The 27504-nt window shown below is 42.5% G+C and overlaps 1 protein-coding gene across 11 annotated transcripts in view; it reads right to left on the reverse strand.

Annotated features, from left to right (window-relative positions):
- The window catches only part of si:ch211-285f17.1 (sickle tail protein homolog), a 223209-nt gene that overhangs the window by 73633 nt on the left and 122072 nt on the right, over positions 1–27504 (reverse strand). For 8 of the 11 annotated variants that reach the window (XM_070435437.1, XM_070435445.1, XM_070435442.1 and 5 more), the window contains exon 2: positions 5228–5535. In XM_070435437.1, coding sequence (XP_070291538.1) covers positions 5228–5535 — 308 coding nt within the window. Of the gene's footprint in view, positions 1–581; positions 743–5227; positions 5536–10091; positions 10428–27504 lie in introns of those variants that run through there. The other 3 variants (XM_070435436.1, XM_023972963.2, XM_070435439.1) reach the window with 3 other exon arrangements.

Genomic DNA, 27504 nt, shown 5'->3' on the forward strand with positions numbered 1-27504 from the left:
CAAACTAGGGAGAGCCAATATGGCCAACAGGTGGCTTGAAAGCCTCTCAATGGCCAATACATAGCATCAGCAATCCGGGGTTTATATACGTCATTGGTTCAATAGCTATTGACGGAGAAAACCGAATATCCAATATAAAACTTATTTTACCTCGGTACAACTCGCGCGCCTTTACTGATACCAGTTCAATATCAGCCCGAATTATGACCCTCTAACTTATCTTGATGTTATTATGAAAGTGTTGGGAAACACCAGTGCAGGACAACATGACTACCGTAGCATGTTATTGCTTTGTTACTCAACTGAAGCGCCAACTTTTTCAGCACCCGATGCCGCCCCCGTTGGAGCACCTGATAGCCCTCCATTGCTTGTCCTGATTCACGTATGCACAGCGGTTCAAATCAAATAACATCATCATGTAACTAACTATTGCAAAATGAGCTCATGCATCTATTCTATCGCAATCGCATACAATGGAAGTTTCAATAAGAATAACATGCATGTTCGAACTGATCTAAGAACTCGAAAATGCATACAAAACATATGAAAGAGAATGAATAACCTACTGTACGATAGCCTACCTTTGATCAAACTGCGGAGAAAGTTTACTCGTGCCTTTGTCAGAATGTGATTATTTGTATTTCCATGCAGAATTCAGATAAGTGGGAAAGAGCCATGCCTTCGGACAATACTATTTTTTCTTGCGTGAGTTCTTGCGTTCTGGCATTCACCCTTCCACTCCAAAAGACACCTAAATGAAAACGGAGCCCCTCAAGCAGTGACATCATGAGTCTCCATAGCAACTTAAACTCCACCCATTTCAAAACGGAACTTACCTGTATGACTACCAATATCTCAGACAACACATTTTTGCTTTCCTATTTTAAGTTCAAATACAGGCAATATATACATACATAGCCTATAGGCAACTATGTTGCAGAAATAGGTATTAAGCTATTAGTTTTCTCTCTTTCTCTCTCTGACCCCCTCCCCCCCCCCCCCCCCCCCCACACACACACACACACACAGCCACTATACCCTATTGTCTTTGTGCCCAGCTCTATTGTTTTGGCTACGAAACCAGGTGACCACTCCCTTTTGTCTCCTCTGAACCAACGCAAACACAAACAGAGGCCAGGTGAACCAAAGGTCTACTGAGATTCTACTGCTCCTTCCCCCATACCTTCTCCTCCTTGCCCTGGTTGCCCTAAGGGTAACACAGCAACCAACATTCTTCATTGTGTAAGGACTCTCAGGCTGTGTCCCAAATGGTACCCTATTCCTTTTGTAGTGCACTACTTTTGACCAGGGCCGGCTCTGGTCAAAAGAGCCGGCTCTGGTCAAAAGTAGTGAACTATATATAGGGAATAGGGTGTCATTTGGGATGCAGGCTCACTTTAACAATCTTTACTCTATACTTAAATCACACTGCTCTTACTGTGTGTGTAAAGAAAGGATTCTTATGATGAATCAATGGTTATTTATTGGTCATTATTATTAAGGAATGGCCAATGTGATAAGCAGCTAGTGGTGGCTAGATTGTGAAATAATGAATGTGAACATCTTAGTCCTGTACTAAAAAGCTATTTAAATTGAGATTTTCCATTGACAATGGTTCTTAGTCCAAGACTAGCTTTAATCTGTGTTCGGATAACCGGCCCTGTGTGTCCAGATCTAATTCACCTCAATGAAAAGGAGCCGAATGTTTACCTTTTCTGCACCAGACAAAATAACAAAAACATATAATCTCGGAGCAGTCTAAAGAGAGAAAAATGTGACAACTTGATTTATGGAATGGATTTTAACCTATGGCAAAACAGGGAGAAATAGTTTTGCAATTGGACTGTCACCTGAACCAAATAAGAAAAATACCAAATTACTTAACACTCCAGGGGGCTCTATTTATGTGATTTTTATGCCTGTGAACCTCGTATTTAGAAACATAAAAAAACGTATATTTTTTTCCACATTTCGTTTCTTTTGATTAAAAATCAAGCATACCCTTCCCTCCTCTCAAGGAAGGCTGTTTTTTTTATCCTGCAATAAAATAAAATAAACTTAATCATTATTAAAAGATCAAATTTGGGAGCAGCAAAACAGTGAGCGGACATTCCATTTTTATCAATGTATGTAGGCTATTGTACATTATTAGCCAGCTCCTGTTATTATTTTGGATGTGAGTAAAAAAAAACATCATGTAGGCTATATGCCCATCATGGAACAAGAGATGAGATGATCCAGTGACACGTATTTAAGTTATTTTCCTATAACAATTGCTTGTTTTCCATTTAGTCTGATTAAAGAACAAACCCTTATAGGCTACCCTTGCACTACTATAACGAAAGCTGGTTCTTCAGCAATGTCACTGGTGGTGCAGCCATCTACTTGATTATAAAGTGAGATATTGTATCAGATTAGAGTTAAAGGTGTAAGCCACTAGCTAGGTTTCCATCCAATTGGTGCAAGATTTTCATGCAAATATTCTCAAATCTGCATAAAGAAAATATGCAAATTTTCTCACCAGTGGTATGTTCCACCAAACTGACTTGTTGCGGATAAAAAGCAGTGTGTGATAACATGGTTCACATAAAAGTTACATGAAAACTTAAGCGAAAAAGTAACGAATAACAATCTAAAGTTCAATGTGTTTCCATCGCATTCTCAACTCTACCAATAGTTTTGTTACAAAAACTGTGCCGTTAAATAGCAAATGTGCTTACTCTGGTCTTGGCACTTGCCTCTAGCCAACAGCTCGCAGATACAGTGCGTGTATGCTACCTACATGGTGAGATCATTATTAAGGATAAGAGCAATATTATTTTTATTTGTCAAATGGCGGCCAAGCATCGACCATCATGTCACCAGAATAAGACCCTCAACATTTATTGGAAAGGAGCATCAAGGCCATCACTGTGCACTTTCACCGCCCTGTGAAGTTCATCATTCATAACTTTTTTGATCTGTAGCCTATTAAACTGTATGTTTTCCTGAGTTGTAGTTGGAGAATCACACATCATTGTGTGACTCCAAGTTTACTTCGATATGATGGTTATTATATCACTATTTCAGCATAGATGCATTTCCACCGCCATTTCTCGCATAATACATTTTACAGACACAAAAAGATCCCACCTACCAAATTTTGTTGTGTCGACATTTGGAAAGCTTGCCGACAAATTTGCTGTGTCCATCAGGCCTGTCTTGACATTTTTTATTCAACATGTACTTTACTCGCATTAAAAGGTTGGCTGGAAACCTGGTTCACGAGGCAGATTATAAAAGCCAGTACCACCCCTGGAAACCTTCTGTCACATTTTTACAAAATTCCTTGACAAAAGTAGAGCAGTATGTTGAGTGAATAAAGCCCACAGAGAAATATCTCACATTGTTGTAGAGTAATTCAAGCTCCCATAGACCAAGGAAGTTATAAACTTAAAAGAATGTTGTGATGATGACTGAAGATATGCAGTACCAGTCAAAAGTTTGGGCACACCTACACATTCAATGGTTTATCTTTATTTGTACTATTTTCTACATTGTAGAATGGAATCATGTAGTAACCAAAAAAGTATTAAACAAATCAAAACAGATTTTATATTTGAGATTCTTCAAAGTAGCCACCCTTTGCCTTGATGACAGCTTTGCACACTCTTGGCATTCTCTCAACCAGCTTCATGGGGTAGTCACCTGGAATGCATTTCAATTAACAGGTGTCCCTTCTTAAAAGTTCATTTGTGGAATTTCTTTCCTTCTTAATGCGTTTGATACACTCAGTTGTGTTGTGACAAGCTAGGGGTGGCATACAGAATATAGCCTTATTTGGTAAAATACCAAATCTATATTATGGCAAGAACAGCTCAAATAAGCAAAGAGAAATGACAGTCCATCATTACTTTAAGAAATCAAGGTCAGTCAATCCGGAACATTTAAAGAACTTTGTTTCTTCAAGTGAAGTCGCAAAAACTATTAAGCGCAATGATTCGGCGCATGTGACAAATAAAATTGGATTTGATTTCAATTTGATTTGATGAAACTGGCTTTCATGAGGACCGCCACAGGAAAGGAAGACGCAGAATTACCTCTGCTGCAGAGGATACGTTTAAGTAACAGACACACCTCAACATCAACTGTTCAGAGGAGACTGCGTGAATCAGGCCTTCATGGGCGAATTGCTGCAAAGAAACCACTACTAAAGGACACCAATAATAAGAAGAGACTTGCTTGGGCCAAGAAACACGAGCAATGGACATTAGACCGGTGGAAATCTGTCCTTTGGTCTGATGAGTCCAAATTAGAGATTTTTGGTTCCAACCACTGTGTGTCATTGTGAGACGCAGTTGGTGAACGGATGATCTCTGCATGTGTGGTTCCACCGTAAAGCATGGAGGAGGTGTGATGGTGCTTTGTTGGTGACAATGGCAATGATTTATTTAGAATTCAAGGCACACTTAACCAGCATGGCTACCACAGCATTCTGCAGTGATACACCATCCCATCTGGTTTGTGCTTAGTGGGACTATCATTTGTTTTTCAACAGGACAATGACCCAATACACCTCCAGGCTGTGTAAGGGCTATTTGACCAAGAAGAAGAGTGATGGAGTGCCGCATCAGATTACCTGGCCTCCACAATCACCCAACCTCAACCGAATTGAGATAGGTTGCGATGAGTTGGACCGCAGAGTGAAGGAAAAGCAGCCAACAAGTGCTCAGTAAATATGGGAACTCCTTCAAGACCGTTGGAAAAGCATTCCAGGTGAAGCTAGTTGAGAGAATGCCAAGAGTGTGCAAAGCTGTCAACAAGGCAAAGGGTGGCTACTTTGAAGAATCTAAAATATATTTGGATTTGTTTAACCCTTTTTTGGTTACTACATGATTCCATATGTGTTATTTCATAGTTTTGATGTCTTCACGATTACTCATCAATGTAGGACATAGTAAAAGAAAAACCCTTGAATGAGTAGGTGTGTCCAAACATTTGACTGGTACTGTACAGTATGAAGATATTGTGACATGATGCTTGAAGAGGCCATGTTGTCCACTGTCTCAAGGATAAGAAAAATGACACAATACATCCAAGGTGAAAGGACAGTGAAAGACTGACAGGAAAGGTAGGAGGGGAGGGTGTGCTAGAATAGCAGTAGGTCGGATTCAAACCACTAGACCAGCCCAAACCAGTAGACCATGTAAGTAAAAAATATGTAATGAAGTTGTCCACCGTCACTAACCTGTTCGTCACTAACCTGTTCCCTGAGCCTCTCCTGGTGGCCCATGATGGCCGAGGCATGGTGAGGGTACTTCTGCTTCAGGTGCTCCAGGAAGGCTTCCCTCTTTTTGTCCATGTCTGAGGGCTGCATGGCCAGGATCTCTCGGGAGCTGCGTGCCCCCCCTAACGTGTGCCTGCGGGGGACGGTGCGGCTGCCGTTGCCTTTGGGGTCCTGGGCCCGGGTGGGGGTCCCATTCGGGGGACCCTGCCTGCTGCTCAGCTGCTCAGAGTCCTCAGGGGAGGTCACCTTCAGGTTGCTTTTGGTTTGCTCTGGAGAGAGAGGGAAAGGGTGTGGGTGAATATACAGGTACAGGATCACTATTCCATTGGTGTGTGTGCAGGGTTTTTCCTTGCACAAAATGGGGCTTTAGGTGGAGGGTGTGGCGGTGGGCGGGGTAGTGGGCGTTTTTACATGTATGGCCCGCCCAAGAATTTACTACACAGGAAAAACACAGTGTGTGTGTCCTTAGGTGCACAGTCAAACACATGACTATAAAACTATAGTCTGAGTCAGAGACCTAACCACAAACACCAGTGGACCAGCCAGACTGGGAAAGATCCAGGCTCCGTGCTCTAACTTAATTACTACATAATCATAATGACATTTTCCAAACCAAAAGGGAAAGAGACCAGGGAAAAGGGAATGGGTGCAGATACACACAACCTGTAAAAAACTTTATCAGGAGACTACTGAATGATCCCACTGTAGCCATTGAGACATTATGGCTATTATGAAATGGCAGTCTAGACATAAAAGAATGCATCTACAGATCAGACCTGGGTTCAAATACTATTTGAAACCATGTAAAATGCTTTATCTGGGCTTGATTGAGCTTGCCTGGGGCAATGGAACCAATAGAATAGTTTCAAAATGGCAAACCCCACCCATTTGGCACTCCAGGCAGGCGAAAGTAAACGCTAAAAGTATTTAAAATATTTGAAGTAGTATTTGAACCCAGGTTTGCCAGAGATACTGGAGCTAAATCGATAAACCTACTGCCTTTGGTAAAACCTACACACCTACTGTATCTAAACCATGGACTGGATGATGTGCTCTATTCGAGTTTAAACTCTGCCCCATGACATCACAGGGTATTCTCCGATGTCATTTATCTATTGTGCAGGTTATTTGACTGATTCTGGTATTTTTACTGTAAGGAAAAGTACCTTAAAGTAAACCCTCGGGCGATACTTTCAAAATGAACCTGAGCGGACATGCATTGACGTAAACAAGGGAGAGCAGTGATCTCGTTTGGTATACTCAGTTCTATTTCCGATTCTCCAACTGAAAAGAGCATCAGTTCTCTCCTGAATGATAGTTCCCAAAAAATAGTAGCTTGGTAGGCATCCAGGAAAACCATGAGAGGCATTGTGATGTTACCTAATCATTTATCTGAGAGAATGTTCTATACATTTAGCCAAAGGAAAACACCTTTGCATGAAGCATCATCAAATCATAAAGTGGGATATTGATTTTCCAGGATAGGAAGCATCCTTATAACAATACAGTACTGCAGACTAGTCCCAAATAGCACCCTATTCCCTAGATAGTGCACTACCCTGGTCAAAAGTAGTGCACTATAAAGGGAATAGGATGGCATTTAGGATGCAGGGCCCACCTCATCACACATTGTTTATCTCAGTGATCTGAACTTCAGATTGAATATGACAAAAATAACATCAGTGATGAAAACATTAAACTGAAGCAGCTGTTCACTTTAAACTCTCCTCACTTTCAAAAGCCTGGGCAAACGTTCAAAATATGTCTGGGAGAGAGGGAACGTTATCCAGAGAATCTGTTTATATATACAGACGGTTGGGAAATGGCATCCTCACAGTGAACAGAAGTCGCTGACTAAAGCCATTCGTAACGTCAAAGTCAGTGTTTTCAGGAGGAAATGGCATTGCTTCCATTAACATCCTTTAGGATGTTTTAATAACTTATTCACGGCAGCCATCTTGACTTGGAATAACATCATTGTCTCGACTGTCAACTTTGATACAACATGAAATTACAGCAAAAACAGAAACTGTATGTCTAATGAAAAACAAATATTGAAACTCCATTGAACTCCATTATAACAAATTCATTTATACTTTTAACTACCCATTACAGTATATCGACATGATCTTCAATCTTAAGATACTAAAGGGAGAATGAGAAGCATTTCCTTCCGTTCAACAGTCTTTCATCTTGTCATAAATCAATCCCCTGGGACTGAGCCTAAACACTACAAATCAATGGGGGAAACATTTTGGCTCAGGCTGGGCAGTGGGTTGCGTATATATATATATATATATATATATATATATATATATATATATATATATAATTGTACCATTTGGATATATATATAATATATATATAATATATATATATATAATATATATAATATATATATATGTACTATATTGATATATATATATATATATAGTATATATATATATATTATATATATATATATATATATATAGTATATATATATATATATATAATATATATATATATATATATATATATATATATATATATATATATATATATATATATACCCTTTCTAGTGCACTACTTTTGAATACTACTTCACTACTTTTTATAGTGTACTATATAGGATGCCATTTGGGACGCATCCAGTGCGCTTCTGACAGTCAGAGGCTTGCGGTGAGACTGAAAGCTATCCCATGGATCCGCGTGCTGACACATACTCTTTTACCCCGAGCTGCAATTCTTCCAGGCTGTTGGTTCTGCGTAGGGCTGGGGCATGAAGCACAGGTGAGGAGGAGGAGAGGAAGAGAGGAGCGGTGGAGTGTGAAAACACAGGGAGAGAGTAATAAAGCAGGTCTGATCTGTTGGCTTGTTTCTCTAGACGGCAGGTACAGTCATAATGTGTACCTTTCAAAGGCTAATGGTGAAAAATAAGGGTCTGTCTATGGCTAGGGATGTTATTTCAGGATTTGTCTCTCTCTAGGTCAAAGCACAGCAGAGGAGATTATAAAGTGGGCATTTCAACAGATGGTTTTCACTGCTTCAGTTTAAAAGGAGAAATCTGGGATTGGTACATCAACGAAATAAAGTGTCAATGCGTTGTTGAATCCCAGGTTGCCCCTTTAAGTGGAAAAGTTGACCTTCATTTTTCAATGAGGAAATTCGTAGACAGCATTGTAAAGTGGTGCTTGATCGGCTTAATGTGAATACAAGCAAAACCATTATTTTCTGTACATCTGTTCATAGAGACTTGAGACGGGAGATACTTCAGGCTTTACAATGGGGCCATATCACGTAGGCGTTGAAAAGACAACACGTTTTGAAATGTTGGGAATGCACGAGAAAGGTTTACTCATACCAGCTCTCTCAACAATGTCTTCAATCTCCAAGCTCTGGCAGTCTTGTGAAAAGCGTTCAACAACCATTCTTGCTGTCTTATGTGTCCTAACTCTCCAAATAAAAGTACATAGGTGTGACTCCAACGTGACGTTCACTCCGCTTTGCACCCACACAGAAGTGTTCCCAATCACATGGTGTTTTGGTCTGTAAACCACTGTCACCCAGTGTGAACAGATAAAGATAGTGAACTGACAACATGAATAGGAAACGTATTCACATGGAGATTTCCACCTACACAACTAACAGTAAACTCTGTCTAGACCAAGACTGAAAAACAGCTTCTATCTCTAGGCCATCAGACTGTTGAACAGCCATCACTAGCCAGTGACTAATGCACCTTGAGACTAATGCCCCATGTATTTAGAGTCATTGAATGCTGGTCACCTCATATTCTGTTTATATATTGTTGTTTACTCACTGTGTATGTATGTACTGTATTCTCAACGTAGCTCAATATACCTGCTACTGAACATACCATTTTCTTTTCCAAATGAAATAATGTGTATACAGACCACATATTTATATTCTGGATTCTCACAAATGCTCACTCTAATATACACTACATGACCAAAACTATGTGGACACATGTTTCACTGGAACTAATGGGCCTAGCCCGAACCATGAAAAACAGCCCCAGACTATTATTCCTCCTCCACCAAACTTTACAGTTGGCACTATGCATTGGGGCAGGTAGTGATCTCATGGAATCCCCCAAACCCAGATTTTTTCTGTCGGACTGCCAGATAGTGGAGCGTGATTCATCACTCCAGAGAACGCTTTTCCACTGCTCCAGGGGCAACTCTAGCAGGACAGAAATTTGACGAACTGACTTGTTGGAAAGGTGGCATCCTATGATGGTGCCACGTTGAAAGTCAATGAGCTCTTCAGTAAGGCCGTTCTACAGCCAATGTTTGTCCATGGAGATTGCATGGCTGTGTGCTCATTCTATAACCCTGTCAGCAACGGGTGTGGCTGAAGTAATTTGAAGGGGTATCCACATATTTGTATACATACTGTATTTATAATCTGGATTCTCACACATGCTCACTCTAATCTTTCTTGATTTCTTGTTTAGATTTTTAGATTATTTGTGTATTTATATTGCATTTGCAAAAAAAAAAAAAAACGCTGCACCTGCTATAACACCTTCAAATCTGTGTACGTGACCAATACACTTTGATTCAAGACCAGTTAACCACTGTGAATGGGTGTAATGTAGCTAGGAACATAGCAGCAACGCACTGCCACAGGACAGCTAATGAAAGATATCCCACCAGCCTAACACCTCCTGCAGTTGAGTGTTGCAGCACGGCTGACGTACTTACGTGCCTATTTTTAACCCTCAAACAATTTCAAAGCTACTGTATCTACACAGAATGCTACAGAAACGTTCAAATCAGCCAATTCCCTGCAGATTCTCTTTCAGTTTCAGGTTCCTTACCTTCCACAAGACTTGAACATTCTAGAATAGAATAGAATACATCCTCCTCTCCTATCTCTTCAATTCCTCCTCTCCCTTCTTCCATTTTAACTCAGGAGTAACAAACTGGGTGTGAGGAAAACGGGTTAGGAGAAATAGAGGAACAACACGGGCTACTGTTGACTTCCAAATAGTTCCAAACTGTCGACTTCCAGACAAGGCTCACATGAAAAAGGGGCTTGAGATCCACGCAGAGCCAGAAAGGTGACCCGTAGGGATTTAGAAAACAAACAACATTCCAGGACACAGGACGAACAGCAAGCACCGCTTCTCTGCCTCAGGCCAACTACTCACTGACTGACTGCCTGCCTGAGGTTGTGTAAGGTTTGGTGTGTGTGCATGTGTATGTTAGAGGGAGAGAGTAAACATGTGTGCAAGTTGCCTCCTCTGATATCGCTCAGTTAGAGAGTGGGCCCCAGACCAACAGGTGTCTGAACCACTCTCACACACACACACACGCACGCACGCGCCCGTACACCACACTGTCTGGTCTTTGTTGTCAGTATAGTATGTTTCATATGAGCTGAACTCCTACTACGCCGTTTCTCCTGATCTGACCTCATAGGGAGCACTCACAGAGACAGGCTTGTGTCCAAAGTACTGCACTCTAAAGGGAATAGGGTGCCATTTAGAAGCAACCAGCCATGTGTCATAACCTACTTGTGGAATATGGATCGTTTATATTCATCACACAAGGCCCTCAACTTATCTTTGCTCAGCGGCTTATTAAGTCATCAGCTGCCATGCAAGTTGTTTTGTGAGTAACATATGCATAACATAACAAAAGCTGACCTGCTCTATCATAAGGGTTATGGAAATAAAAAATAACCATCACATAAATCTCCATATTTATATTTGTCAAAATGTGTGACTGTACTATTGACTTGAAAAGATATGTTTGCTGTACTGTACATGAGTGCAAACATATTTACATTTACATTTACATTTAAGTCATTTAGCAGACGCTCTTATCCAGAGCGACTTACAAATTGGTGCATTCACCTTATGATATCCAGTGGAACAGCCACTTTGCCAGACATGTTGGGACTCTCTGTGTGTCGAACAGGAACCGATTACGTGTTCGTCATCCAACATTGTGTATGTCCTCCTCAGGTTCAATATCTTTACAGCAAACGTGAAGACATCAATGCACAGTTTGTGGGCCATGTAATTGAAAGTGGAGGGGTCAGTACATGACCAAACATAGTTGAGTCAGACGAAACATAATGTCAAACATATGGAGAGAAGTGGAACTCCCACCCACTTACCCCCAGACAGCCATCAAACCATTGAACCAGAATCCCTATAGCCTAGTATAAACATGGCATGCCGCAACCCCTTAACCAGTCAGTTTTCGCTTCTTAAATTCCATACACTCAACCAACCTGTCTCTCTACTCTTACTCTGAACAAATAGACAGATTTTTTTTTTAAATACCCAGAAAGAGGTGGCGAAATACACAGACGGGTTTCCGAATCCCCATAGTATATAATGTACATTGGTACCTATCACCTAAACCACCCAAACAATCAGTTTCCGCTACTCAAATTCCAAAAAATATAACCTGCCCTAAAACCCTACATTATACACTCTCTCAAAGCACCTAGTGTGAACAGCCAGATGGAAAATGACCGTGTACTCTGAGAAAGTCTCGAGAGGTAACAAAAGGGAAATGTGTTGATATGGAATCTAAAGAATTTCCTCTCTCCCATTTGCCAGTTTTAAGTAAATGATAGTCTTGGTCAAAAGATGACATGCAACATTTCTGCAGGGTGACACCGTGGGACTTGTTAAGGGTAAGGTCCTTTGCGTGGTTGTCTCCACTTACTCAATGTTAATCTGGTCCCAAATGGCACCATGCTCTCTATACCGTGCACTGTTTAACCAGGGCCCATAGGGCTTGATTTGATGAAAAGTAGTGAACTACATAGGGAATATGGTGCCATTTGGGACGTATCCAGAGGAATGTGCTACAACAGCAAAGTCCACAGTGCATAACTATGACCACAACAGTCTACAGACATGTACTCCCCTGTCGATATGGGAGAAACAATATCCCTTCTTCTGTGTTGGAAGTGTTCAACGTACGAGCTGGAATATCAGATGTGGTCATTTCGAAACCCAATCCGAAGGTACATATGTGGATGTTTTACTATATACCCTTTGGATGAGAATTCTGTTGGAGACCTCCCTCTGATGGACACGTGCACGCTCGTGTGCTCGCCCACATGTGATCCATATGGGCCGTGTTTCACTCCCTTGCCTGTTGCAATAGACTCCCTCCCTTAGCACATAAAGGTTCTTTGTATTCTCGGGAGTCGTATGATTTCAGACCATCTGATTCCTGCCGTGTCCTTCGCTAGAACTCGTTGCCTTCCTCATACCCATCAGCTGCCTGTAAAATGTGCTCTGCCAACCCGCCAGGGCTCAGCCATTCTCTGAATAAGATGGGCAGTAGGCTACGTGTGTGTCCCAAATGACACCCTATTCCCTACATATTGCACCACTTTTGCAAAAAGGATTTGATGAAAAGTAGTGCACTATATAGGGAATAGGGTGCCATTTGGCCGTGTCTAGACTTGACAGTTCAAGCAGCTTTTGTATTCTGATCATGGAGTTCTGATCACATCATGTGTCTACACTTACATATACCGTGTCCGGATTCCCTTTTCCCGCGCTATATTGCAATGCCAGCATGCATTCTGTAAATGGTGGAACAGGCTAAATCTGATTATAACACAACAACAACAACTTGATGGCAGTACCAACTACTGTAGCTAACTAGCCAGCTAACTTCTGTAACTAGCCAGCTTGCTAGCAAAGCTAAAGGGATTGCATAAATTTAGCCAAACAATTATAATTATTTTCTAAATAAGCTAGCTGGCTAGCATTTATGAAGCCAGCAAATACATTCCTCAATGTGGTCTTCGTATTCTGATAGCAGAAGTCACATGTAAGTGTCAAGTGTAGACAGCCTCAGAGACAGTTTTACATTGAGAGGAAGCGGATTGCTGATCTATCTGATATTTTCCATGCTGGTCCTGTCAGCTCAGTGAAAAGCACCTATAAATACGAGACGTATGTGGCAGGGTCTACAGACAATCACGGATTACAAAAAGAAAGCCCCATCGCGTACATCAACGTCTTGCTTCCAGACAAATTAAACAACTTATTTTCTCGCTTTGAGGACAATACAGTGCCACTGACACGGCCCGCTACCAAAGCCTGTGGGCTCTCCTTCTCTGTGGCCAACGTGAGTAAAACATTTAAACGTGTTAACCCCCGCAAGACTGCCGGCCCAGACGGCATCCCTAGCCATCAAAGCACGCGCAGACCAGCTGGCTGGTGTGTTTACGGACATATTCAATCAATCCTTATCCCAGTCTGCTGTCCCCACATGCTTCAAGCGGGCCACCATTGTTCCTGTACCCAAGAAGTCAAAGATAACTGAACTATATGATTACCGCCCCGTAGCACTCACTTCTGTCATGTAGTGCTTTGAGAGAATAGTCAAGGATCATATCACCTCCACCCTACCTGATACCCTAGACCCACTCCAATTTGCTTACCGCCCCAATAGGTCCACAGACGATGCAATCGCTATCACACTGCACACTGCCCTATCCCATCTGGACAAGAGGAATACCTATGTAGGAATGCTGTTCATCGACTACAGCTCAGCATTTAACACCATAGTACCCTCCAAACTCATCCTGTGCAACTGGATCCTGGACTTTCTGACGGGCCGCCCCCAGGTGGTGAAGGTAGAAAACAACATCTCCACCCCGCTGATCCTCAACACTGGGGCCCCACAAGGGTGAGTTCTCAGCCCTCTCCTGTACTCCCTGTTCACCCTGTTCATATGACTGCGTGGCCATGCACGCCTCCAACTCAATCATCAAGTTTGTACACGACACTAGAGTGCTAGGCTTGATTACCAACAACGACGAGACGGCCTAAAGGGAGGAGGTGAGGGCCCTCGGAGTGTGGTGTCAGGAAAATAACCTCTCACTCAACGTCAACAAAACAAAGGAGACGATCGTGGACTTCAGGAAACAGCAGAGGGAGCACCCCCCTATCCATATCGACGGGACAGTAGTGGAGAGGGTGGAAAGTTGTAAAGTTTCTCGGCGTACACATCACTGACAAACTGAAATGGTCCACCCACACAGACAGCGTGGTGAAGAAGGCGCAACAGCCTGGTACGGCAACTGCACCGCCCTCAACCGCAAGGCTCTCCAGAGGGTAGTGCAGTCTGCACAACGCTTCCCCGGGGGCGAACTACCTGCCCTCCAGGACACCTACAGCACCCGATGTCACAGGAAGGCCAAAAAGATAATCAAGTACAACAACAACCCGAGCCACTGCCTGTTCACACCTCTACCATCCAGAAGGCGAGGTCAGTACAGGTGCATCAAAGCTGGGACCGAGAGACTGAAAAACAGCTTCTATCTCAAGGCCATCAGACTGTTAAACAGCCATCACTAACATAGAGAGGCTGCTGCCAACATACAGACTCAAAAGTATGGCCACTTTAATAAATGGATTTAATAAAGGTATCACAAGTCACTTTAAATAACATCACTTTAATAATGTTTACATATCCTACATGACTCATCTCATATGTATATACTGTATTCTATACCATCTACTGCATCTTGCCTATGCCGCACAGCAGAACGACAGATTTGTACCTTGTCAGCTCGGGGATTCAAACTTGCAACCTTTCGGTTACTAGCCCAACGCTCTAACCACTAGGCTACCCTGCCGCCCCATATTCATCCCTTTACATTTGCGTGTATAAGGTAGTCGTTGTGAATTTGTTAGCTTACTTGTTAGATATTACTGCACTGTCGGAACTAGAAGCACAAGCATTTCGCTACACTCGCAGTAACATCTGCTAACCATGTGTATGTGATCAATAAAATAACATTTGATTTGAGTTTTCCCCCCCAAAAATGACTTTATTACAGACATAAATACTCCTCAGTTTCATCAGCTGTCCGGGTGGCTGGTCTCAGACAATCCCGCAGGTGAAGAAGCCAGATGTGGAGATCCTGGGCTGGCGTGGTTACACGTGGCCAGCGGTTGTGAGGCCAGTCGGATGTACTGCCAAATTCTCCTAAATTACGTTGGAGGGGGCTTATGGTAGAGAAAGCAATGTTCAAATCTCTGGCAATGGCTCTGTTGGACAAAGCTGCACATTTTAGAGCGGCCGTTTTTGTCCCCAGCACAAGGTGTTCAGTATAGTTTTATATTAGCTTTAAATAAAATGTATTCAACAAACAATTGTATGTCAAACCAGCTGAATTTGTCATTTAATTTCAAAATGACAAAATATATTATTTACCATTCATTTCTTTTCACCACAAAATTATCTGACACATTTTCTAGAGTCACAAGCTTGATGTAGTCATTGCGTGCTATGAATATGGGACCAAATACCAAACTTTTTACTACCTTAATACACATATACTGTAAGTGAATTTGTCCCAATACTTTTGTTCCCATAAAATGGGGGGACTATGTCATTTCTAGACGGTTCAACCGATATAGATGAAAATACTCTAAAATGGAAGCTGACAGTCTGCACTTTAACGCCATAGTCATTGTATCATTTCAAATCTAAAGTGCTGGAATATAGAGCCAAAACAACAACATAAGAAATACTTTATTGATCCCCCACACTGTAAAAAAAACATGTCGACTCAACGAACAATTGTACAGCAACCAGCTGCAATAAGATTGTGAGTTTGCTCCACATTTGAGGAAATTCATGTTTCCTTCCCAAGGCAAACATGAATTTGTTATTTTACTCAACAAGCTTTTTCTAATTCAGCTCACTTCGAGCAGAGTTTGTCGAGTAAACAAACTAACACATCTGCTCAAATTCTTGTCCGATTGAAGTCCACTCATCTCACAGAATAACATTGATTAAGCAATTTTTTTTTTTTTTTTTTTTTTACAGTGCAGAGAGAAACTGGTTTGTCCATCATCATTGCAACATGCCTACAGTACACAGTCCCAAGAACAATGAACAATAAGGTAGCAAGAAACAGCTCGAAAAATAAATAAATAAAAATCACTCATATATTATCTCTCCAAAATAGTTAGTTGGAACCTCATTAGTAAAGTCTTTCAACTTGTTGCCAAAGAAAACTGTATCAAGTCACAATGTTATCCAGTCATGTGGGAGCTGACCTCTGACCTCTAGTACTGGACAAACTAATCCCTCCCCTCATCATCTCTACTCTGTTTTGATTTAAGATGGTCCAGTGGTTGGCACCTCCCACTGATCTCAGAACTCCTATTGACTTCATTCGCAGATGAACATCCTCTTACCCCTCATCTTACCCCCCCTAACTTTGAGACCAAAGATAAACGCCTAACTTTAAGACTGAAGTTAAACAATCACTCCTAACTTTAAGACTCAATGTATAATGCTATTACAGCACTATTACGTTATATGAGGCTATAATGCTAAATAGCTGATATCGTCTCCTGTGGCCTCCATGTGTGTCTACTAAGACACATCTTGAATAATCAATGATGCAAGTATCCAGAACTGGTGGGGCCAGATTGTTGACATTCTGCCTTTAACCCCCCCCCCCCCCCCCCCCGAAACGTCTCTATTTCCCACTTCCTCCTCCCTCTCTTACTCTTCTCTGTCTCCAGTGTTGTTTTACCGTGACGCATGTTTTTGGCAACCCAATGGACAGTTTGTGCTAAACACTGGTGGAGGTCTGAATGGAGCAATGGCTGTGCTATCTTCCTCTCATTAGCTGTATAATCCCAAACCTCCACCACACAGATAGCCACATTTCATCTCCTCTCTGACTGTATCCGCAGTCTTCTTAAAACATAGCCTCTCCAGAACAGCCCATGGGGGCAGGAGGCCAGGAGCCTCTCCAGCTTGGTGTACAAGTACACCCCCTGGACAGGAAACTAGTCTGAGACACATGTACCAGTCTCCAAATAGGGTAGCTAGAAACAAAAGCTAATTCATTAGCACAATGGAGGAGTCCAGAACCCCAAAAGTGGATCTACAGTGGCCCCTCAGGATAAATGAGGCTTTTCACACAACTGCAATTAAGACTCTTTTTCCTGGAGCCAGGTTTGGAGTTTCTCTTAGGCTACGTGGTAAGACAGGCTGTCTCGTTGAAGTTGTGGTTATCAATACGCACACACATACACTCTCTCTCTCTCTCTCTCTTAATAATACTAGTGATTCACACCATTTTAGCAAAGGGTCTGACTGTCCTACAAGTGTGGGAAGCAGACACCCAGCCCTTCAGCCAAAACAAAATGCAACACTCCAAAAAATGCTGGGTTAAAATCAACCCAGTTTCGGTTATTTTGTAACCCAGCGCTGGGTAAATATTGGACAGAACACATGCAGGGTTATTTTGACCCAGCCAGTTTGGTTGCGTGAATAATGTTGGATTGTTGGAGAGAGAGTAAATGCCATTCCTGTTTAACATGTTAAGTTCACATACGGCAAACTTAATTTTCCCTTCATTTATTTGTTGCATTTTACACATTCTTCTAGAATATTAAGATTATTTATTACATGTTATAATAAGTTATACCACCTTATTGCATCCCAACAACAGGATTTTACATAGGCTTTTAGGGAATTCATACACTTTTCTCAGCCTCATTGAAACTGTTCAACCTTAACATGTGATAACTACACAAGAGAACAGATAAACAGGAATGACACCAAGGGTGGCAAAAAAATAACTATCTGAAAGCCACGACCCTACTAAACTACACCTCCAGTCTTCTGATCTGACCTGCTCGTTCATATCTCAGTCATCCAGCATCAACAACCCGACCTTTCTATTTTTTTGAAGAAAACTACCCAAAGAAGTGACCCAATGGCTGCAACCCAGCATTACTTTCTGAGTGTAAGTATTGCAATTCTACATTAAGATGCCTGTTTGGGAGAACACATCCCTGAAGGACCAGAGTTCTGTCCTCAAGAGCCTTCAATAAACAGACATAGACATGGCAGAAATCTTGTCTGTCTTGTCTGTCTGTCTGTCTGTCTGTGTCGTCTGTCTGTCTGTCTGTCTGTCTGTCTGTCTGTCTGTCGTTGTCTGTCTGTCTGTCTTGTCTGTCTGTCTGTCTGTCTGTCTGTCTGTCCTGTCTGTCTGTCGTGTCTGTCTGTCTGTCTGTCTGTCTGTCTGTCTGTCTGTCTGTCTGTCTGTCTGTCTGTCTGTCTGCTTCTGTCTGTCTGTCTGTCTGTCTGTCTGTCTGTTCTGTCTGTCTGCTGTTCTGTCTGTCTGTTCTGTCTGTCTGTCTGTCTGTCTGTCTGTCTGTCTGTCTGTCTGTCTGTCTGTCTGTCTGTCTGTCTGTCTGTCTTGTCTGTCTGTCTGTCTGTCTGTCTGTCTGTCCTGTCTGTCTGTCTGTCTGTCTGTCTGTCTGTCTGTCTGTCTGTCTGTCTGTCTGTCTGTTCTGTCTGTCTGTCTGTCTGTCTGTCTGTCTTCTGTCTGGCTGTCTGTCTGTCTGTCTGTCTGTCTGTCTGTCTGTCTGTCTGTCTGTCTGTCTGTCTGTCTGTCTGTCGTGTCTGTCTGTCTGTCTGTCTGTCTGTCTTGTCTGTCTGTTCTGTCTGTCTGTCTGTCTGTCTGTCTGTCTGTCTGTCTGTCTGTCTGTCTGTCTGTCTGTCTGTCTGTCTGTCTGTCTGTCGTCTGTCTGTCTGTCTGTCTGTCTGTCTGTCTGTCTGTCTGTTGTCTGTCTGTCTGTCTGTCTGTCTGTCTGTCTGTTGTCTGTCTGTCTGTCTGTCTGTCTGTCTGTCTGTCTGTCTGTCTGTCTGTCTGTCTGTCTGTCTGTCTGTCTGTCTGTCTGTCTGTCTGTCTGTCTGTGTGTGTGTGCGAGAGAGAGATACAAAAATGGTTGAGAATATGTATATAACTAATTGAGTTCTCTGTAACTCTAAGTGAAAAATAAATATTAACATAAAGCTATAACACCAATGGCCACCATATGCCAGTGAGGTATTTCAACTAAATGAACTATGCATTTGACTAGATTTTTTTTGCTGGTCTAATTCCAAATGGAATTGCTCATTTTGAGCGGGCAAACACTTGTGTGTGTTTGACTCGAGTGCAAACTCAATTTCCTCCCATTAGAACAGGCGGTGAGTTTCAATAAAGTCGCACAAACAAGTTTTATTTCCTCTTTGGCAGCAGGGAGCTGGCCAATAAGCCTGATTCTCTGTCTTTATGAAAGCAGATCATATTTTTGGCCTGATTCAAAAGATGGTGATTCAGCTAAAACGAAGGAAACAAATCACTCCAAAAATCACATCGCCACAAATCACTTTAGTAGATTGGAATTTGTCCTCTCATGCACCACCCGTAAATCCCTCCCTCCCTCTCGCTCTCTCTCGCTCCCTCCTTCCAACCCCACGTCCTCCTCCCTTTCCTGCAATTCAAGTTTGGAGACAAACAGAGAGTCCAAACAACTCTCACGTTGGCTCTGTCAGTACTAATAAATGCTCCCTGATGGCTTAGTGGAAGACTAGAACCAACAGACAGCTCTCTCTGTTAATGCCTGGCTTCACTGATCGCCATCTATACACAGTGTTTGTCTGCTGCACGCTGACACAATGTACTGCTGGGGGTTGAAGATCCGGGGTGAAGACCTTGGATCAGCTTCCCCTCCCTCGATCCTAACCTTAACCATTAGTTGGGGAAATGCAAAACTGACCAAAGATCAGCATCTAAGGGCGTCTTCAGCATACACACATGAAGTTGACACATACTATACTGTACAATCACTTTCAGACCGCATGTTCTACAGCAGAGGGTGCTGTTTGCTACACTCTAATACTGTTTATTTGATTGCTTTGGTAATATTTTTACAAGTATGTGGTGAAATGTCCCAACTCTTAGTACAAAACTCAAAACAGATCATCAAAAAGGCTGTTTATTCGCAACTTTAAGCACATTTCAATTGACTAAGTACAACACACAAAATCACACAGTAACTTCTTCACCAAACCTAAATCAGTGTTTCATCTACAAATAGCCTTCATATAAAGTCTTGCCTTTCACAATGCAATGCTGACAATACTTTTCATATGATTCTCTTCTCATTTGTTTAAATACATTTGACCATCACTTAATCCAGCGGCGCTTAATGATTAATCACTTAACCGTTTGGTAAACCTATATATTTTTTTAACTGGTTTGTCTACTATTTATGGATTTTGAGAACTACAGAAATGTAATGTGTGCTTGTAAAGTATAAAGATCTAAATTACATGTATGATACATGATAATCATACATAATGACTACTCGTTATTGCTAATTGATTTCACATAGTGGTAACCACAATTTGTCACCATATAAAAGGGTGTGTGTGAACACTTGCAATTTATTTCAACATTGAGCAGGACAGACAGCAAGGGAGAGGAAGAAATCAAAGATCTTGTGGGCATGGGCCCCGTCAAAGAGGTGGGCATGGGCCCCGTCAAAGAGGTGTGCATGGGCCCCCGTCAAAGAGGTGGGCATGGGCCCCCGGTCAAAGAGGTGGGCATGGGCCCCGTCAAAGAAGTGGGCATGGGCCCCGTCAAAGATGGGCATGGGCCCCCGTCAAAGAGGTGGGCATGGGCCCCCGTCAAAGAGGGGCATGGCCCCCTCAAAGAGGTGGCATGGGCCCCGTCAAAGAAGTGGGCATGGCCCCGTCAAAGAGCTGTGCATGGCCCCGTCAAAGAGGTGGGCATGGCCCCGTCAAAGAGAGAAGTGGGCATGGCCCCCGTCAAAGAGGTGTGCATGGGCCCCGTCAAAGAAGGTTGGGCCATGGCGCCCCCGTCAAAGAGGTGTGCATGGCCCCCGTCAAAGAGGTGTGCATGGGCCCCGTCAAAGAGGTGGGCATGGGCCCCGTCAAAGAGGTGGGCATGGGGCCCCGTCAAAGAGGTGGGCATGGGCCCCCGTCAAAGAGGTGGGCATGGGCCCCCGTCAAAGAGGTGGGCATGGGCCCCCGTCAAAGAGGTGGACATCAGAGAGAGGGAGTCAGACAGCAGGGAACTGTTGGTCTAATGTAGTCCGGGCCATCGTCGTTGACCATGTGGTAAACAGAGGCCTTACCATGGCAGAGACCGCAAGATTAAAATAAACACAGTTGACAGTGAGAGGACATTTCTTTTTTTGCTGAGTATACTTTTCAAACATGTATCTTGCATTGTTTTCGATTGGATTAACTGGTAGTTAAAATGACAAAATTGAAATGATATCATCATGGTGTATTTTGGTGATTAAACCAATATTACATTTCACAATATAGTCATTTTTTGGGGCAATGGTTGTGTGGTGAGAGATGTTTACAATGCAAATGAATGCACATCGGCAGGTTTTGAATGAACGACTGGCTGCGTTACAAGTGTGACTAGTTTGTAGTTTTGTACTAAGAGTTGTGAAAATGTACCACATGCTTGTGAAAATAGTACCAAAGCGATACAAAAAGAATACAGTTACAGTCATGTTGAAAAATGGGCTGAAATGTTATTACAAATGGAGAGAGTGTGGGTATAAGTAATGTGTGTGTGGCAGGTCTGAAAGTGCTTATATTGCTCTCCTTCAACTCTCTAAAGCCTGTTTACCAAACATCTCACATGCCTATGCGTAAGTCTGAACTGGAGCATGTGTGCCTGCTTGTGTGCATAGTATTACCAACAATCTCCCCTTCAGAATAATCCTCTCTGCTCAGCCATGGGTGGACTAACTCAACCCAACCCACCCCCTACCTCAGGCCCTCACTAACACGGCCCACTCCAGACGTCTGCTGGTCTCCCTCCCTGCCCACCATCTAACGGACAGGCTCACAGCATTCTGATGGGTAGTGGAGAAGAGGGGCGCCGTCTGAAAGCAGCTGTGTCTGGGACGTCCTCCCTCAACCCCCCTGTCTAAGAGAGTCATTCCTGGGTCTGTCAGTCACTCAGGGCTGTGCCCCGGCCTCCAGACCTCCACTAACACAGCAGTTGCCTCACTAAGTAAGTACTACTGTATATGAAATGGATATTATTCCCTTCTCTGCATGTATCGCTGATAGTGAGCCCTATATATGAAGTATTAGAGTGGGATGTCATACCTACTAAATGGACATATTTTCAGGTCACGTCCCTGATTTCCAATTGAAAATGCAGCATGTAGTCATTGTAGTTGAACATCATGGTAAGAGCCACCGAGAGGTTGAAGACTGTAGTAATCAATGCCAAACTGATCCAAAACGGTTTACATTACAGGGAACTGTAATGAGAACAAAACACAAAGAAAGTCTACATCATTGATCTTTCTATCAGGCCATCTGAATGTCCCAATTCAGACTTAGGAAATGGGCATCTTTCCTACGCACTTCTCAGTAGTTGGTATTCAGACTTACCTTGTTGGTATTCAGATTTACCTTATGCATAACAGGCTTTAATTTTTTTATTTAACTAGGCAAGTCAGTTAAGAAGAAATTCTTATTTACAATGACGGCCTACACCGGCCAAACCCGGACGACACTGGGCCAATTGTGTGCCACCCTATGGGACTCCCAATCACGGCCAGTTGTGATACAGCCCGGATTCGAACCAGGGTGTCTGTAGTGACACCTCTAGCACTGAGATGCAGTGCCTTAGACTGCTGCGCCACTCGGGAGCTTTGCAGGCGTGGTCCCCTTGCGCCCGCTGAATAAAAAGTCTGGCCTTATAATCAAAACATTCTAGAAATCATAAATCAACTCGGTAGGTTTGGCGCTATACTGTCATTTGTGCATGGCTACAGAAGCCTATAGCTTGGGTCTCCACATTTCATCCCAAGTTAAAATGCCAGCGTTTCATAAACTTCCCTGTGGAAAAGGTGATATGTTGATATGATTCAGTTTGCTGCCATATGACAGGTTTCACATTTGTCCCCAGCGTATATAAGGTCAAATAGATCTAAAACAATTGTCATTTATATTTACAATCCCCTTATCCAAACAGCTTACTCATTTACCTAGGAATTAGGTTCCATTTACGTGTTTAACTGTGGCCCGAATTCCCCCCCTAACAGTCTATAAAAACCGAATCAAGGCTTATTGGTCGTGTATACAGATGTGCAGGTGTTATGGCAGGTGTAGCGAAATGCTTATGGTTCTAGCTCCAAGAGTGCAGGAGAATGTCTAGTAAATACAATACAAATACGTAATACAAAAAAAAAAAAGAAAACGGAACAAACGATCAAGAAAATTAACGAGTCCAATTAACAATCCAAAGTAGATATATAAGAAAGTGCAGTGTCAGACTCCAGAATCCCTGGTTCTGGAGTCTGAGGTCCTTAATGAGAACATTGGCAGATAAAAAAATCCATCTATTGTACTGTATCCCGTGTACCCGCTGATGCTAAGCAATGCTAGCCTATCCCCAGAGAACCCAATCATTTAGTCCGATCTTGGACTCAAAACACTTCACTACCAAGCCGTGTGTCACAGCCAAGTAGTCCACAGATGTCCACTAAGACTGAGCCAGAAGTATTATGTCAACAATAATAACATTGTAAAAGGTTTCCCATGGCCAACTTGTTTGCTCTAAGTGATAACATATCTCTTATCTTTTTGGCAGGAGACAATCTCTCTCTCTCCCACACACACTTATGAAGGTCGAGAGACAGGAGGCACATCAGAGGGATACTTTTAACTTCAGAAGTGGGCCCAATTCTGTCCATATAAGAATCAACTCATAATAGAGAAAAAGAGAATGTTAGAGAGAGAGAGAGACTCATTAAGACAAAAGAGCTTCTCAGTAAATGAATCAAAACAAATATAAACTAACTTCTGTTGCATCCCTTTATAATCTATGCAACTGTGGTAGGCGGTGCACGTTGTTTATACAGTTTGCATATTTGTTCTGTTTTAATTTGTGTTTTAATATGACTGTCCTCACAGTCAGGTTTATTTAAAAGTGAATGCACTGCAATTGGCTCTCTCCATAGCGATAAGCAGCTTAGGGGCCATGACTTGCCAGCCAGTCAATCAGACATCCATTACTCATTCCCTGCACCGTTTGCCTCACCTCGGACTCTCCCTTTCTCTCTCTCACTCTCTCTCCATCTTCCTCTTGTCTCGCTCTCCCTACCTCCTCTATCTCTCCTTCCATCTCTCCCTCGCGCCTCTGGGCATACCAGGGTAGACTTCGCTAGGCACGGACCTCATTTGCAACCCCAGGTTCATTTTTAACCTAACAGCTCGAGCAGTGCAGTGGAAAGGACGAAATAAATGATACAAATTCATGTAGAACTTCCTACGGTTAACTGAGCTCTCCCTCCCGGAGCATCCTCAAGGCTACGATAAGTCAGTCTGTATGTCTGTCTGCCCTCCTGTCTGTCTGTCGAACATTTGATAAATAAGTGCACTAAAACGGCAACGATTCGTAATATGTACAATGGTATTTGTATGGGACTGTACATGATATAAAGGCAGGGGTTTGTTGATGAGTTGGCTGGGCGCATACTGAAGTTATTTAGCTCCATAAGGTTCATGTCTGGTGAGGAAGTAAGTAGCACTGCACAAGCCCTGGCTAGTTTGAGCCGGAACGGCTCTTAGGGCGTTGAGCCTAGCTCCTGTTTCTGTAGTGTGAGGCAGCTTAATGTACAAGTTAACCCCTTGGACAGGACGCTAGTTTATCGCAGGGCCATACCCCAAAATCTATCTCCTTAATGCTGAGTGCCAAGCAGAGACACACCAGGTCCCATTTTAACAGTCTTTGGTATGACTCGGCCCGGGGATCAAACTTCCAACCTTACAGCAGACACTCTAACCTCAAGGTCACTGAGATGGTCAGGTCTGGTGAGATGAGGACTGTTTAGCATGCAAAACCTGCTGAGGATGGGGCTGAGGCTGAGTGTGCGTGGTGGTAGGCTGCCCAGCTCCAGTAGGAGGGATTCCTGAGCACTATTCAAACATGGATGGAGGTAGGTCTGTAAACGCACCCCAGCACATTCCACAACTATCAACGCAATGATTAGAAATGGGATTCAGAATTGTGAAACTGAGGATTATAAAACAAGCACTTTAGTCGGTTGAAGGTTCGGCATACGTGCCGGCATGTATCCTGACTAAATCCGTCTCCTGCAGAGACATTGATTTGTAGCCTGGGGGGGTGAAAGTCTCCACCAACAACAGCCTAAGGTTAGCGACACAAAACACACCCTGAATAGCAGCCCAAGTTTACACAGCAAGTGTGGGTGTTGGGAGTCACTAAAACCCTTCTAAAACCCATAGGTGGGCCATGCAAGAGAGTGTCAACATGAAACATATACACAATTCCCACAACCACATAAAAAATCTATGTAAGTGATAGAGTCCTAAAGAGGGCAAAATGGTAGAAGGGAAAAGGTAGCTTTGTTCCCAACAGAGAAGGCCAAGAGCGAGACTTTCACTGGCTCACCACAGCGGAGCAAGAGGCTTTGTCCCAAATGGCATCCTATTCCCTACACCTGCATGGTACCCTTCTTGGTAACACTTGACTTGACACCCAGTGTCATAACACGTTACGACACGGTCATAACCATGTCATAATATGTCATAACAGCTGACGTAACTTGTCATAAGCTGCTATAAAATGGTCGTAACACTGTCATGACCCATATATTTACACCTGTTGTGACATATATTGCGTTATTTTATGGCTGGTTATGACACCTACATAAAAGTGTCAAAACCCACATTTATTCAAATGAGTTTTTCCAGGCCAAGACGTTTCCTTTCGTTTCAAAGTTTGTTTACTAAATCCTTTGTGCTTGTTATAATGAATTCTTTACAGTTATGTTTTTTTAATCGTATTTTAGAAAATACATTATATGACACTGTCAAGAAGCATTATGACAGGTGCTTCCCGAGTGGCGCAGAGGTCTAAGGCACTGCGTCGAATTGCTAGCTGTTCCACTAGAGATTCTGGGTTCGAGTCCAGGCTCTGTCACAGCCGGCCGTGACCGGGTGATCCATGGGACGGCGCAAGCAGTGCGGCTTGGTTGGGTTGTGTTTCAGAGGACGCAGGGCTCTCGACCTTCGCCTCTCCCGAGTCCGTACGGGATTTGCAGCGATGAGACAAGACTGTAATTACCAAATGGATACCACGAAATTGGGGAGAAAAATAAGCATTATGACCATCATCACCATATAAGCCAGATAGGCCTATCACGTACATGCCCTTACATCAGTCTTGTCCTGCTCCTGCATTCATCCCAGTTATTAGCAACAGAGCATTGGGGTAGGTGCATGTCTGACATCAATTTGTGCGCAGTAACAACAAACATACTGTTGACAGTATTGCCTTGTGCGAATAGTTTTTGTGGGTTTTGACAGTGCATTCTGAAAGTATTCAGACTCCTTCCCTTTTTCCACATTTTGTTACGTTACAGCCTTTTTCTAAAATTGATTAAATAAATAAAAACACACATCAATCTACACACAATACCCCATAATGACAAAGTGAAAACAGGTTTTTAGAAATGTTTGCAAATGTATTTAACATCTAAAACAGAAATACCTTATTTACATAAGTATTCAGACCCTTTGCTATGAGACTCGAAATTGAGCTCAGGTGCATCCCGTTTCCATTGATCAACGTTGAGATGTTTCTAAAACTTGATTGGAGTCCACCTGTGGTAAATACAATTGATTGGACATGATTTGGAAAGACACACACCTGTCTATATAAGGTACCACAGTTAGGGCATGTCAGAGAAAAACAACAAGCCATGAGGTCGAAGGAATTGCCAAAAGGCACCTAAAGGACTCATGACAAACAAGATTCTCTGGTCTGATGAAACTAGGGTTGCACATTTTGGGGAATATTCAGAGGTGGACATTTTCCGTGGTAATTAACGGGAATATTTGGGAATTAACGGGAATATATGAAAATTAATATTAATACCATTTAAATGTAGATGTTTTTTGCATTAGATATATTTGGTATATCATATGGAGACAGAAACATAAACCTTTTACCTTATCATAAGTGGACATAATTGCAAATGATTAAATCCTTCCAATAGAAATAAACTATTTAGTTACGAATTTAACTTTAATTAAATGAGTTGATTCTTTACATGGGATGATTTCACTGAACAACAAAAGAAAGGCAATATTGAATGATCCCCAATGATCCATCGGATCTCCCAAAAACGTTTTCAACATACATCTGTAAAATGATAGTCTAGAAACTAAAGCTTTGGTTGTCTTCCTCTCAGGCTTCCATGTGTTTTCCCTGGACCTCTTCAAGGTCCACCTCTTGAACATCAGACTCTGAGGCCTCATCTTTACTGTCACTTTCCAACCTTGTTGAAGATGGCTCGTTGTCCGGCTCAAAAAGCCTCAAATTTGCCTGGATGGCCACCAATCTTT

The sequence above is a fragment of the Salvelinus sp. IW2-2015 genome, linkage group LG27, assembly GCF_002910315.2.
Source record: "Salvelinus sp. IW2-2015 linkage group LG27, ASM291031v2, whole genome shotgun sequence".
NCBI classification, from domain to species: Eukaryota; Metazoa; Chordata; class Actinopteri; order Salmoniformes; family Salmonidae; genus Salvelinus; species Salvelinus sp. IW2-2015.